At 50.0% G+C, this 15520-nt stretch overlaps 1 protein-coding gene across 1 annotated transcript in view; it reads left to right on the top strand.

Moving 5' to 3' along the window:
- Window positions 1–1983: 1983 nt before the first annotated feature.
- Window positions 1984–15520, top strand: part of pelp1 (proline, glutamate and leucine rich protein 1) — a 34621-nt gene continuing 21084 nt past the window's right edge. Inside the window, 8 exon segments of the mRNA XM_055665556.1 lie at window positions 1984–2077; window positions 3005–3083; window positions 6413–6484; window positions 7762–7818; window positions 10298–10358; window positions 12173–12210; window positions 12212–12321; window positions 14821–14950. Coding sequence (XP_055521531.1) covers window positions 1984–2077; window positions 3005–3083; window positions 6413–6484; window positions 7762–7818; window positions 10298–10358; window positions 12173–12210; window positions 12212–12321; window positions 14821–14950 — 641 coding nt within the window.

The raw sequence follows: 15520 nt of genomic DNA, 5'->3' as shown, positions 1-15520 counted from the left end.
TGTTACATATTAAAAAATATGATTCACCTGCTGGACAACTCTGCCCCAGCAGGTGGACTGGATTTCTAATGAGAGAGAGAGGACTGCGCTCCTGGTAATACAGGCGCGGACTCTCCGTATCAGCCAACGAATTTGGAATAACAATATTGTAAATAAAAATCCCAATGATACATAGTACAATCAGAACTTGGAACAAATAAAACAGAACTTAAAATTAAGAAGAATCTTCGATCTCTGCTAATGCCAATAGCCAATAATCCTTCGTTTAAACCCTCAATTATAGATAAATCATTTATGCAATGGGAAAGAACGGGAATCAAAACGCTTCGGAGACTGTATGGAATTAGGAAATTATTACCATTTCAACAATTACAACTGAAATATAACTTGAAAAATAATCAATATTTTAAATATCTTCAAATCCGTGATTATCTGAAAAAAATATACAAAAGACTATTATAATATGCCCCCAGACTTATTAGATGAAGCCATGAAGATAAAGGCTGAATCAGCAAATCTAATATCATACTTATATAATATTATATTGAATATAGAAATACCTACAACAGATAATATTAGAAGAGATTGGGAACAAGAATTAGCTATAAAAATTTTCAAAAGAGAGCTGGGATAAACGACCTTAAGATATGTGCATAAATGCTCGATCAACGTACGACTACTCTAATCCCAATAAAAACATTACACAGACTATATTATTCAAAAACTGAAATAAATAAACTTCTCCCCAATGTCTCACCCATTTTTGTGATAAATGTCAGGTACAAGACGCTAACATAGCGCACTCTTTTGTTTTTCTGTACAAAAATTCAAAAATTCTGGAACGAAATATTTGAAATCTTCACAAAATTATTTAAAACAAAACTTCTACCCAGAGTAGAATGGATCATTTTTGGAATATCGGAAGGTGGTACCCAGAATTAAATATGTTTCAAAAGAACTTACTTAATTATGGGCTAATAATCGGAAAAAAGCTTATACTTAAATTTTGGAAAAATGCTCCAATACCAACAACAAAAATGTGGATTTCAAACATGTTCGAAACATTACACTTGGAAGAGATGAGACTCCTCCTAGCAGGTAAAGCAGATCACTTCCAAAAGACGTGGTCTGCATTTATGGAACTATTACAAGCATAAGGTGCAATAATAAGTTAAAATATAAAGGCTACCAGGACCTGGTAATGGGGGGTATAAAATACATTTTTTAATAAAAACACGGTTGGTATATCCTTTTTTGCGGAGTTTTGTGTTACAATAGAGCGACTGATTTTCCTTTTTTCCTTGTTTTTCTTTTCTTTCTAGGGTCTTATTTCTTTTCTTTGCTTCCTTCTCTAATTCCTTCCCTAAGGGGTTCTCTTCTCCCAACACTTTCCTGCACCTTCACCATTCTTGCCTTACTTTCCTTACCTCTTTTATTTCTTTCCCTTTTAAAGCTCAAAAAATGAAGTGGTACAACATAATGTAATAAGATTACTGGATAGACTTGGTTTATACTCTCTAGAATTTAGGAGATTGAGTGGGGGATCTTATAGAAACTTACAAAATTCTTAAGGGGTCGGACAGGCTAGATGTAGGAAGATTGTTCCCGATGTTTGGGAAGTCCAGAACAAGGGGTCACAGTTTAAGGATAAGGGGGAAATCTTTAAAACCCAGATTAGAAGAACTTTTGGTCAAAAACAAGAGTGGTGAATCTGCTGGAACTCTCTCTGCCACAGAGGGTATCGAGGCCAGTTTCATTGGCTATATTTAAGAGGGAGTTAGATGTGCCCCTTGTGGCTAAGGGGATCAGGGGGTATGGAGAGAAGGCAGGTCCGGTATACTGAGTTGGATGATCAGCCATGATCATATTGAAATGGCGAATGTTCAGGCTCGAAGGGCCGATGGCCTCTACTCCTGACAATGATTTGAAATGATTCATTTTCTTGTCATTGTCCGTGGCTACAGTCTCCCGGAGACAAACGAAATGCCATTGTTTAGCATCTCCCTTGAAAGGGAGACCTCAGGTCCTCGCTCCTGGTGCCCGCGCCTTGCCGCCGTCATTCCATTACGTGGCAAAGGTGGGTGAAGGCTGTCTTGCCGTCTTTTCCTCCTCCTTTAACGACAGTTCTGCACTCCAAGCTCTGATTTAAAACCGGCCTACCCCTCTTCCGGTCGATCCAGCCCCTCTTACCCATTTTGTGCTATCGTTCCTGCACCTATTGTCCCTGCTGTTTCTAAGATATATGGGATTGACTTAAAATGTTGCGGTTACTGTACCATGCTACTTTTTACAACATCTCAAAATTTTGTAACATTGCTATGTAACTGTGTTCAAATTTTTTGGTTCTTTGCGTTAGAACTCTAGCAGAACAGCGTTGTGACACAACTTAAATGTAGTTTTGCATCTGGTTGGGTAACTATAGTTTTGGTGGAGATTATTCATGGATCTTTGTTGCCAAGGCGGACGGGTCGGCGGCGTAGGGAACGTAGGGACGCGTTTCCTCTCGCGGATTGAGGCCGTGAAGGCGTGTGTGAGTGCGTACCAGAGCGTATGTGGAGATGAGAGAGCGGGGTATGAGCCTGGCGTGTTTTAGGCGCGTAAAGGTTGTCCTAGGTGCCGTCTGTTTCGAGCGCGGCTAACTAGTTGTTGCGTGACGAATGTTTCGCCGCGTACAGATGATGCTGCAGATGTTCTGAGAATCCAGATGTAGTGAGATGTTTAGGGCTTCGCCACTGGAGAATCAGGTTTAGACGTCGCACTGTCTAAGCTCGATATCTGATAGGTGCAAATGTATGCTCCGTTGAGTTCACTAGTTACCACTCAAGCTTTACTGAGGGACCAGCCGGGAGAGAGTCAAGGATACTAGTCCTACTGCTCTACAGACGCTTGACCAGGCCCGACCATTCTGGTCCTCTAGGAGACTGTTCTCAAAAACATTAACACAGGACCAGAAGGTGTATCATCCATTATCTGTATCACGAACCGTTCGATGGCGTCCCTGTAGTTTCCCTGCAGCCGGAGAAGCAGGGCTATGTAATGCGGGAGTCTCCCCGCCAGACCCACTCTCTCAGGAAAGGAGAAAGGTGAGATCCGGCACCCAAGGTGGAGGGAGTGGGAATGGAGAGAGAGACGGAAAGAGGAGGAAGGTGGAGAGCTGGAGGGAGAGGAGGAGAGAGGAGGGATTGAGGGGAGAAGGATGAGGAGAAGAGAATGAGATAAGGAGGATCCCTGAATGGAGAGAGGAAGGGGGAAAGAGAGGGTGGTGAAGGAGAGGGATAAGAGGAGATAGAGAGAAGTGGAGGGAGTCTCGGTTGAGGGGAGAGAGAGTGCAACAAGGAGGGAGGGGGAGAGAGACGGGGAGGGAGAGAGAGAGAGCAGGGGAGGAGAGAGAGGAGGAGAGGAGAATAGGGAGAGGGGATAGAGAGAGGAATACATGGTTATGCATAGCGGGATAGGGAAGAGGGGAAATTGGCACTATAAGAGAGAAACAGAGAGGAATAGATAAGAGAGATGGAAGAATTGAGAAAGTTAAACCGATGGAATTGTGTGTTGTTGGGAAAGATAGTGTGGAGAAAGAAGGGAGAATAAGAGAGAAAAGGCAGGAGAGGGGGATTGGAGGAGGAGAGGAAGATGGTGAAGATTGGGGGGAGATGCGAAAAGATCCAGTGAGGGAGGAGGGAAAGTAAGAGGGGAGGAAACCGAAAAATGCAAATGAGGAGGCTGGGGAGAGAGGAAGGGAAAAGGATAGAGGAGGATGGAGAGTGGAGAGAGGAGATGGGAGGTGAAAGGAGGAGAGAGTGAGGAGATAAGAGGACAAGGAGGAGTAAGAGAAAGGAGAGAAGGAGCAGAAGGAGATGGATGAACCAACAGAGGAGAAGGAGTAGGGAAAAGGAGGTAGAAAAGAGAAGGAAGGAGAGAGGGACAGGACGTCCCAGGGATGGAGGGCGAGGGACTGGAGTGTAGATAAGAAGGACGCTGGTGAGAAGGAAAAGAAAGGCTGCAGTTATAGAGAGGGATTGACAAGAGAGGTAGAGGGAGGGAGTGGGGTGATAGTGAGAGATTGATCAGTAGGAGGAAGATATGGAAGGAGGGGGACTGGGAGGAACTTAAATTCAGAGAGAGGTGAGGAGAAGAGAACTTCGCAGGAAGAGAAGAAAAGGGTTGGGGGGAAGGGAGGATGATAGGCAGGATGTGAGGTTATAGAAGAGAAAGGGAATGCATGAGGACCGGGAAAGCGAAGATGTGAAGGAGGATAGAGAAAAATGGAGGAAGGAAGAGAAAGAGAGATTTGAGAAGGGGACATAGAGATAAGGGGGAGAGGTGAGAGACCTCCTGGAGAAAGAGACGGGGGAGATGGTGGCGAGAGAGGAGTGAGGGAGAGCGGCGGGGGGAGACAGATAGAGATTGAGAAGGTGGAGAGTAATGAGAGAAAGGGGGGAGAGAGGGTGGAGAGAAGTCGAGTACGAAGAGTGGAGGGAGAGAAGAGAGGGAGGAAGGGGAAATAGGGGGGAGAGGAGAGGATGAGGAAGGAGAAATGAGAATGGAGGGAGTGGGAGAAGAGGAGGGAGAGGGAGAGGAGGGGTGGGGGGAAGATAGAGGGAGGAAGTAGGGGCTGTGGGAGGGAAGAAGAGAGGGGGGATATGGGGAGAGAGAAGAAGGGAAAGGGGAGGAAGAGGAGAGGGAGGGAGAGGGGAATGGAGAGAGAGAAGGGTAGAGAGATGGAGAGGAGGGGGAGATTAAAGGGAAGAGAACGGAGAGTGTGGAGTGAGGAAGCGAGAGAGTGGGGAGGGTGTGAAGGAGAGGGAGGTAGGAAGATGAGTATGGAGAGTGGAGGGTAATGGAGGGGGGGAATGGAGGAATAGAGAGAGAGGGTGGAGAGGGATTTAGAAGGTGGAGGGGGAGAGAGAAGAAGGGGGAGGAGAGGAGTGAGAGAGAGGGAGGGGGAGTGGGAGGGAGGAATGAAGGGAGTCGATGGGGGCGGAGAGAGAAGGGAAGAGAGGGATGGAGCAGAATGTGGGGAGGGGTAGGGGAGAGGAGAGAGGGAGAGAGGACGAGGAGGAGGGAGAGGGAAGAGGAAGAGAGGGGAGAGGAAGAGAGAGGGGGAGGGGGGAGGATAGGGGAGGGATGGGGAGAGGCAAGGGTGGGAGTGGGGGGGAAAGAGGTGAGTAGGGGAGGAGGGAAGATGGAGGGTGAGGGGAGTGGAGAGACTGGTGAGTGCAGTGGGGAAATATTTCTCAATGGAGGGTCAGAGAGCGGAGGCAACGGTGTAGTGCAGGGGGAGAGAAGAGGGAATTGAGAGCGGGAGGGAAATGAAGAAACCTTTAGACGTAGTGGAGAGGGTAGACACAAATGTGGAGTAACTAAGCGGGACATGGCAGCATCTCTGCAGAGAAGGAATGTGGTACCGTTCTCAGGTCGCTACCCTTTCTTAGTTTGTTGTACGTTTCTTAGTATATCTCTCGTCCCGAAACGTCAACCATTTTTCCTCCTTTCCCTCTCTGGAGATGCTGCCTGTCCCGAATGAGTTCCTGCTCCGCCATTTTGTGTCTAAACCTTGGATTCTGGAGGTTCTTTCTACACGTGAGTGTGTAGAAGGGGATGGAGATAGAGGGAGTGTGGAATTGGGGTAGGGAGAGGGATGCTCCACGGATTGATGAGTGTGCGTGGTGTCCACCACCCCACATCCACTGTGTTCCCCCCCCCCCCCCCCGCGCGCCTAAATATCACTAATATCCATACGATCACTCTCACCTGACTGCTGGTCCCCCCTTTTTTGTAGAAACCTAAAATTAGGTCGCAGGTAGTAGGCCATTCGGCCCCTTCGATCCTGCACCGACATTCAATATGATCATGGTTGATACCAACACTCAGTATCCCGTACCTGCCTTCTCCATACCCCTTGATCCCTTTAGCCACAAGGGCCACATCTAACTCCCTCTTAAATATAGCCAATGGAACTGTGACCTCAACTACCTTCTGTGGCAGAGAGTTCCACAGATTCACACTCTCTGCGTGAAAAAAGTTTTTCTCATCTCGGTCCTAAAATATTTCCCCCTTATCCTTAAGCTGTGACCCCTTGTCCTGGACTTCCCAACATCGGGAACAATCTTCCTGCATTTAGCCTGTCCAACCCCTTAAGAATTTGGTCCTTTTCTATAAGATCCCTCTCAATCTCCTAAATTCTAGAGAGTATAAACCAAGTCTATCCAGTCTTTCTTCATAAGACAGTCCTGACATCCCAGGAATCATTCTGGTGAACCGTCTCTGCCCTCCCTCTATGGCAATAATGTCCTTCCCAGATTTGGAGACAAAACTGTACGCAATACTCCAGGTGTGGTCTCACCAAGACCCTGTACAACTGCAGTGTGTGTGTTTATTTTTTTTAATTCCTCTGCACCACCCCTCTCTCTCGATTCCAGAATCTGTCTGATCTCGGAGCTCTGATCAGCATCAGCAACACCAGACTCGCCTCCGTGAAGACCAGGTGAGTCTAGAATAAAAAACCCCCCGGGAACACGCGGCGAGCCAGGCGGCATCCGCGGGGAGAGAGAACGGCTAGTCTCGGAGCTTCAATTAGAAAAATGCAAACATAGAATTTATCTGGACCTGCATATTGGCTGGAGTTTAGAAGAATGAGGGGGGGGAACCTTATCTCTGGAGTCAGAGGGTGGTGAATCTGTGGGATTCTTTGCCACAGACGGCTGTGGAGGCCACAAGTCAGTGGATATTTTTTAAGGCAGAGATAGATAGATTCTTGATTAGTGCGGGTGTCGGGTTTTGGGGAGAAGGCAGGAGAATGGGGTTAGGAGGGAGAGATATTTGTCACAAACACATACAAGACGTGCAGTGAAATGAAAGTGGCAATGCCTGCGGTTTGTGCAAACAAACGACAGACCAGAACAGAACAGAATCCAGTCTGTACATATTAGGGGAAAGAAACTGCAATACGAAAAAAGACCAGCTATTCCCGTTGACACAACCAACAGTAAGTGTGGTCACAGACTGCCATGCACCACGATTTGAAAAGTGGCGGAGGAAGAGAACTTGACGCGTCGGCCGAATGGCCTAACCGCTCCTATGCTTATGTGTGCCACACACCGGTGGCGCAGCTGTAGATTTGCAATGCTGCACTGCAGCGCCGTCAGACCCGGGTTCGTAAAATTCGCGGCGCCGGATAGGGGTCAACAGGGTTCCTCTGCTGCGGAGTTTGCTGACGTCCTCTGCCCGTACAGACCTAACACGCGTGCGGTTTTTACTCCGAGATCTGCATGTCCTGTGTTTTCTGTACCAGACACCCAAAGACTGTTGCGGGTTAGTAAGATAAATTGCTACCAACATTTGTAAATAGATCGTCTCTTTACTTGCGTGTAAAAATCATGCCAATTGTGTTTCTAACTGATTGTGTGCTGTGCCCTGCGTGTTGTGTGTGGTGTGGGTGCGTGCTCATCCAGGCCCGCGTGTCGGCGTTGCGGTAGCATGGGCTGTTGCTGTAATGCCTGGTGTGTGCTGTGGTGTGCGTTCTTGTGCGTGCGTTGCATCCAAGTGCGCTGCCTTGCAAAGCGAGAACGACTCTCGTGTGTTCCGTGTGGCTGGGTGTGAAAACTCATTGTGTGTGTCGTTTGCGTTGTGATAATTGTGCCATCCGGGCGCGGGCCACTGCGGAACGTGCTTCCTTGGGCTGTGATAATCTCTAAGACTAAAGTTGGTCAGGCAGAGTCGATCCTGGCCTGAACCCACCTCCTGGGTCTTCTGTACCCGTAGGTTCGAGGGGGTTTGCCTGCTGTACAACTGTATAGTATGTGTAGTGAAGCCCATACTGTACATGTAATAGTGTGGACAACTTGGCATGTGCCTTGGCACATTGACAAATAACTCTGGCAGCATGTCAGCCAGCTCTGAGGCCCGTCGAGGGGGGCCATTGAGAAGAGGGGGGGGCGGAGGGGGGATGAAGGGGCAACGGACTGGGCACTAACCTCGTGATCCAGTACCACAATGTTGCGTTAATGCCAGTCTTGGGCCTCGGACCCTAAATTACAACTACTGACCCGGGACCTGGCCTTCTGGTGCTGAGGAAATATGTTCCTATCACTGCTACAGCTACTCTGTCTCGCAAAATGCCCTAGCTGGCCTCGGGAGGTAGCCATGAACCAGGCGAAATTCAGCTGCGGTCGCCTGATCTCATGCTGTCATTGTAAGCCCGGGGTGAGAGCTGCAAATCAGACTGGTTGATGTGCGGGTATTGGAGATGGACTGTGCAGAACTTTAAAAACGGTGTCACTGGTAGAACTTTGGTGTGCGTGCAGAAAAGGAGTGTGTTGTCAATTTTGGAACGGGACTTGTGTACGTGTGAAAAAAAAGTGTCGTCGACGGGACTTGTGTCCGTTGCGACGGGACGTGGGTAGAGTTCGCGACGGGGTGTGTGTGTAGGTGCGACATAGAAACATAGAAAATAGGGGTGCAGGAGTAGAGGCCATTCCGGCCCTTCGAGCCTGCACCGCCATTCAATATGATCATGTGCTGATCATCCATCCCCCTCAGTACGAACTTTTACGGGCCTTCTACTCGGCATACCCTGATCACCTTCAGGCCACAAGGGCCACATCTAATTCTACCCTCTTACATGATAGCCAATGAACTGGCCCTCAACTACCCTCGTGGCAGAGAATTCCCAGAGACGTTCCACGCACTCTCTGTGTGATAAAAAATTTTTCTTCACCTCGGTTCTAAAGGATTTCGTCCCTTTATCTTTAAGTGTGACCCTTGTTCCTGACATTACCACAACATCGGGAACAATCTTCCTGAATTCTTAGCCTGTCCGAACCCTCTTAAGACATTTTGTAAGGTTTCTCTAAGATCCCCTCTCATCATCTACTAAATTTCTAGAGGTATAACCAAGTCTATCCAGGTCTTTCTCTATAAGATCAAGTCTCGTGCACATCACCCACAGGAATCAGTCTGGGGAACCTTCTCTGCACTCCCTCCTATGGCAAAATATGTGTGCCTTCCCTCAGATGCCGCGATGACTCAAAGGTACGCACATACTCCAGGTGGAGAGTCATTGCCAGCACTGACCCTGTTACAAGGTGTGCAGGAGAAACCTCCCTGCTCACTATACTCATGTGAGCTCTTGAATGGCCAGATTGACTTTCCTCAGAGTAGGAGACCAAAACTGTACGGCAATACTACAGGTGTGGTGTCGTCACCACAAGTTACCCTGTAACACAACTGCAGTAGTGAACCTCCATGCTCCTATTACTCAAATCCTTCTTGCTATGAAATGATACTACCATTGGCTTTCTGTACGCCGCCGGCTGAACCTGCATGCCTGACTTCACGAGACTGGTAGCTTGTGTACGAGTGGCGACTGGACTTGTGTACAGGGCAATCTATGCACACTCTGTGGCCGAAAAGTTAAACTTTAGACTATGAACTGTGGAAAACAGGCCTTCGGTGCCACAGAGCTGCCTCGTGTGTACCCGAGCGGGATCACCCTGTTACACTGGTCGACAACAATGCTGCGACAAATCAGCGTGGTGTGGGCAGCATCTATGGAGCGAAGGAATAGGGTGTGACGTTTCGGGTTGCGACCAACCCTTCTTCATACTGATGTAAGTGAAATGTGAGGTGCTGGCTGCTCTCCTTCCATGTGCGCTGGGGCCTTACTGAGTGGTGGATGCCCATGGACAAGGTAGCAGGTCATCATGGACTGGTACGTGTGGTCACATGTTGGATCAGTGCCCGAGCCAAATGTGGAGGATCAGGTTGGTTTAGGCACGGGCCAAATGTTCCAAGCCTGATGATTACCCACTGCTCGCCGCGGGCCGTGTTTCCATGCAGGAGTCTAATACGTTTAAACATTTCATAATCTCACCAAGGCCCTCTAGTTCCCGTTTTAGTGTATCACCAATCGCCGCCGTGACGAAATGTTTCAGGTCCTACCCCAGCAAAGCTTCTGCGCCCTCCAAACTAAAACCTTCCTATCGAGCGGGGGGGCTGCCACGTTCGTTCTGGACCTATACTTCCGTCGCTACGGTACCTTGCCATCTCGCTGATGACTATACTGGCTGGGAGTTGACAGACGTGCAATGACCTGCTACCCGTTGTTGCTTGCCTGCGGAGATCCTTGCGGGTGGTGATTTGGACATTCATTCAGCACGGGGCGGTGGGGGGGGATGGGGACTCAGCATGTAAAGATGCGCGACTGGCGGCGGGCGGGGAGGGAGGGAAATAGGCAGGGACCCACTAAGCACCGTACAGACCAAATGGAGCGTAACTCCGCCACCCCGTTCACCCACAGGGAAAAGTTGGCCGCCTGCTTCCTCGGTAAACTCGACTCCGCCAGCCCGCAGGTCCAGGAGGTAAGTCAGCACCCAGCATGGTTTACGCTTCCAGCGGTATTCCCATCTGTCCCCGGGGCAGAATTAGGCTATTCCGCGAGCATTGCCACTTTCATTTCACTGCACATCTCGTATGTGTATGTGACAAATAAACTTGACTTGACTTGACTTGACTTCAGCCCATCAGGTCTAGTCTGCCATTCAAAACTCTGATTATTATAGAAACATCGAAAATAGGTGTAGGAGTAGAGGCCATTCAGCCCTTCGAGCCTGCACCATTCGCCATTCAATATGCTCATGGCTGATCATCCAACTCAGTATCCCGTACCTGCCTTCTCTCCATACCCCCTGATCCCCTTAGCCACAAGGGCCACATCTAACTCCCTCTTAAATATAGCCAATGAACTGTGTGGCCTCAACTACTTTCTATGGCAGAGAATTCCACAGATTCACCACTCTCTGAGAATTTTTTTTTTCTCATCTTGGTCCTAAAAGACTTCCCCCTTATCCATAAACTGTGTGACCCCTTGTTCTGGACTTCCCCAACATCGGGAACAATCTTCCTGCATCTAGCCTGTCCAATCCCTTAAGAATTTTGTACGTTTCTATAAGATCCCTCCTCGATCTTCTAAATTCCAGCGAGTACAAGCCGAGTCTATCCAGTCTTTCTTCATATGAAAGTCTTGACATCCCAGGAATCAGTCTGGTGAACCATCTCTGTACTCCCGCTATGGCAAGAAACTGTATGCAATACTCCAGGTGTGGTCTCACCAAGACCCTGGACAACTGCAGTAGAACCTCCCTGCTCCTATACTCAAAGCCTCTATGGCAAGAATGTCTTTCCTCAGATTAGGAGACCAAAACTGTACACAATACTCCAGGTGTGGTCTCACCAAGACCCTGTACAACTGTAGTAGAACCTCCCTGCTCCTATACTCAAATCCTCTGTGGCAAGAATGTCTTTCCTCAGATTAGGAGACCAAAACTGTACGCAATACTCCGGGTGTGGTCTCACCAAGACCCTGTACAACTGCAGTAGAACCTCCCTGCTCCTATACTCAAATCCTCTATGGCAAGAATGTCTTTCCTCAGATTAGGAGACCAAAACTGTACGCAATACTCCAGGTGTGGTCTCACCAAGACCCTGTACAACTGCAGTAGAACCTCCATGCTCCTAGACTCAAATCCTCTATGGCAAGAATGTCTTTCCTCAGATGAGGAGACCAAAACTGTACGCAATACTCCAGGTGTGGTCTCACCAAGACCCTGTACAACTGCAGTAGAAACTCCCTGCTCCTGTACTCAAATCCTTTTGCTATGAATGCTAACATACCATTCGCTTTCTTCACTGCCTGCTGCACCTGCATGCCTACTTTCGATGACGGATGTACCATGACACCCGGGTCTCGTTGCATCTCCCTCCTTTTGCGAGGGGGTGTGGGGGTGGGAGGGGAAGGGGGCGGTGGGGAGGGGAGGTGAAGGATTCGAGTGTGGTGGAACTGAGTGCGGCATGCCCCCCTACTGATTCATATGCTCACAAGGGATAGGAGCAGATGATGCCTGTGCGACTCCTTAGCGGATGCTGAGAGGGTTTTACTATGTGTCGAAGTAGGCGAATGACTGTGTGGATCGCCACCCATACCCTCATTCTCCCCCCCCCCCCCCCCCCCCCACGGAGGGTCTCCCGATGCTATCCCCCCCTATCCCTTATGTGTTGCCCCACCGCACCCCCCCCCCCCCCCCCAGTCGTGGAAACCACCATGCGGCCCTGGTCATCCGACTGATCAACCCCTCTTCCCCCCCCCCCCACCCCAACCCCCCCCCCCCCCCCACAGCTGGCCTGCCATGCTGATGTGTTGCTATCAAGCCTGGGGCGGCTTCGCCCAGGGCATGAAGTACACGGAGTCGTGGGGCCAGCAACTGCACTGCCTCCTCACCACGCTGCACAGCCTGGCCGGCGAGATGTACGCCGAAACGGAAACAGGTGAGGGCCGCCCGCGTCTCAACCGCCGATCGTTTTGCCGAACGCCCGCCCGCCTAAACCGACCCCTGCCCTGTGCCAGTCACTCCAGCCACGTTGTAACCGTATAAGCCGTCACGATGGCGCAGCGGTAGAGTTGCTGCCTCACAGCGCATGCAGCGCTGGAGACCCGGGTTCAGCTGCTGCCTGTACGGAGTTTGTGCTCGTCCTCCCCGTGACCTGCGTGGGTTTTAGAAACATAGAAACATAGACAATAGGTGTCTCAAAGGTGCTCATGCTTGGCACTGGGCAGCATTTATTAACCAGACCAGCTCATAACAAGTGAATAGAAACATAGAAATATAGACAATAGGTGCAGGAGTAGAGGCCATTCGGCCCTTCGAGCCTGCACCATTCGCCATTCAATATGATCATGGCTGATCATCCAACTCAGTATCCCGTACCTGCCTTCTCTCCATACCCCCTGATCCACATCTAACTCCCTCTTAAATATAGCCAATGAACTGTGTGGCCTCAACTACCTTCTGTGGCAGTGAATTCCACAGATTCACCACTCTCTGTGTGTGTGAAAAAAGTTTTCCTCATCTTGGTCCTAAAAGATTTCCCCCTTATCCTTAAACTGTGTGTGTGGCCCCTTGTTCTGGACTTCCCCAACATCGGGAACAATCTTCCTGCATCTAGCCTGTCCAACCCCTTAAGAATTTTGTAAGTTTCTATAAGATCCCCCCTCAATCTTCTAAATTCTAGCGAGTACAAGCTGAGTCTATCCAGTCTTTCTTCATATGAAAGTCCTGACATCCCAGGAATCAGTCTGGTGAACCTTCTCTGTACTCCCTCTATGGCAAGAATGTCTTTCCTCAGATTAGGAGACCAAAACTGCACGCAATACTCCAGGTGTGGTCTCACCAAGACCCTGTACAACTGCAGTAGAACCTCCCTGCTCCTATACTCAAATCCTTTTGCTATGAAGATTTTCTCTGAGATCTTTGTTTTCCTCCCACACCAAAGACAGGTTTGTAGGCCAATTTGCTCGGTAAATGTAAAAATTGTCCCTAGTGTGTGTAGGATAGTGCTAATGTGCTCTGCCTAAAGAAATTCCTCCTCATCTCTTTCCTAAAGGAACGTCCTTTAATTCTGAGGCTGCGCCCTCTGTTCCTAGACTCTAGACTCTCCCACTAGTGGAAACATCCTCTCCACATCCACTCTATCCGGGCCTTTCACTGCTCTGTAGGTTTCAATGAGGTCCCCCCACCCTCATTCTTCTAAACTCCAGCTTTTTGTGTCTTATCTTCAATAAAACCACTCGTAACCTGTTCCATTTGGTCCATTGAGTCTTCACGTTCCGTTCTCTGTGTAAAAAATGTTGCCCTGCACATCTTTAATCTTCGCTCCTCTCGGCTTAAAGCTGTGTCCTCCAATCTGACCATCAGAGGAGCAAATGACAGTCCCGCCATCCCGGGAATTAACCTGGTGAACCTACGCTGCACTCCCTCAATAGCAAGAATGTCCTTCCTCAAATTAGGGGGCCAAAACCTGCAACGGCTCGATTGTTATAGACACAAAAGGCTGGAGTTACAATAGACAATAGACAATAGGTGCAGGAGTAGAGGCCATTCGGCCCTTCGAGCCAGCACCGCCATCCAATGTGATCGTGGCTGATCATCCCCAATCAGTACCCAGTTCCTGCCTTCTCCCTATATCCCCTGACTCCGTTCCTTATCCCCTGACTCCGCCCCTTCTCCCTATATCCCCTGACTCCGCCCCTTATCCACTGACTCCGCCCCTTCTCCCCTTATCCCCGGATTCCGCCCCTTATCCATTGACTCCGCCCCTTCTCCCCTGACTCCGCCCCTTCTCCCCTTATCCCTTGACCCCGTTCCTTATCCCCTGACTCCGCCCCTTCCCCCCATATCCCATGACTCCGCCCCTTCCCCCCTTCCGCCCCTTTCCGCCCCTTCCCCCCTTCCCCATCCCCTGACTCCCCCCTTCTCCCCTCGACTCCCCCCTTTCTACCCCCTGACTCCGCCCTTATTCCCCCCTTCCCCCTGACTCCGCCCCTTCCCCCCCTTCTCCCCCTTCTCCCCCATTTCCGCCCCTTCCCCCCTTTATCCCCTGACTCCCCTTCCCTCCCTATCCATGACTCCGCCCCTTCCCCCCCTTATCCCCTGACTCCGCCCCTTCTCCCCCCTTATATCCCCTGACCCCCCCCCTCTTCTTCCCCATCTCCGCCGCCCCTGACCCCGCCCCTTCTCCCCATATCCCCCTGACTCCGACTCTCAGCGGGACGGGCGGCATCTCTGAGGAGAAGGAAACGGGTGACGTTCGAACCCTCCTTCAGACTCGATTGTAGTCGCGTGTCGTCTCTCTCCGCCGACTGTGGGGCCCGGCGCGCGGAGCGAACGCTTTTTCGACCCTCCTTTTTCGCCGTACCTCGGTGGGCGCGCTCCGACGACGAACGCAAAGCGGGGCCGCGCTGACGTCGGCTCTCTCCTGCCACCGCAGACCCGGTGTGCTACGAGGGTCCCGGAGTGGACCTGCCGCTGCCGCTGCTGAGCGATGCCGACCCCTTCCTCGTGCTGCGGCTGAGACAACGTTTCTCCGCCCTCAGCAAGTGCCTCTCCCTGATTCTCGGGTAAGTCCCGTGGGGGAGGGGGGGGTGGGGGGCAAGGGGTCGTCGTGAGGGGGGGAAGAACATAGAAACATAGAAATTAGGTGCAGGAGTAGAGGCCATTCGGCCCTTCGAGCCTGCACCATTCGCCATTCAATATGATCATGGCTGATCATCCAACTCAGTATCCCATCCCTGCCTTCTCTCCATACCCCCTGATCCCTTTAGCCACAAGGGCCACATCTAACTCCCTCTTAAATATAGCCAATGAACTGTGTGTGGCCTCAACTACCCTCTGCGGCAGAGAGTTCCAGAGATTCACCACTCTCTGTGTGAAAAAAGTTCTTCTCATCTCAGTTTTAAAGGATTTCCCCCTTATCCTTAAGCTGTGACCCCTTGTCCTGGACTTCCCTAACATCGGGGGCAATCTTCCTGCATCTAGCCTGTCCAACCCCTTAAGAATTTTGTAAAGTTTCTATAAGATCCCCTCTCAATCTTCTAAATTCTAGAGAGTATAAACCAAGTCTATCCAGTCTTTCTTCATAAGACAGTCCTGACATCCCAGGAATGAACCGTCTCTGCACTCCCTCTATG

Source organism: Leucoraja erinacea, unplaced genomic scaffold (assembly GCF_028641065.1).
Source record: "Leucoraja erinacea ecotype New England unplaced genomic scaffold, Leri_hhj_1 Leri_1329S, whole genome shotgun sequence".
Taxonomy (NCBI): Eukaryota; Metazoa; Chordata; class Chondrichthyes; order Rajiformes; family Rajidae; genus Leucoraja; species Leucoraja erinaceus.
This window is presented reverse-complemented; position numbering and strand designations above follow the sequence as displayed.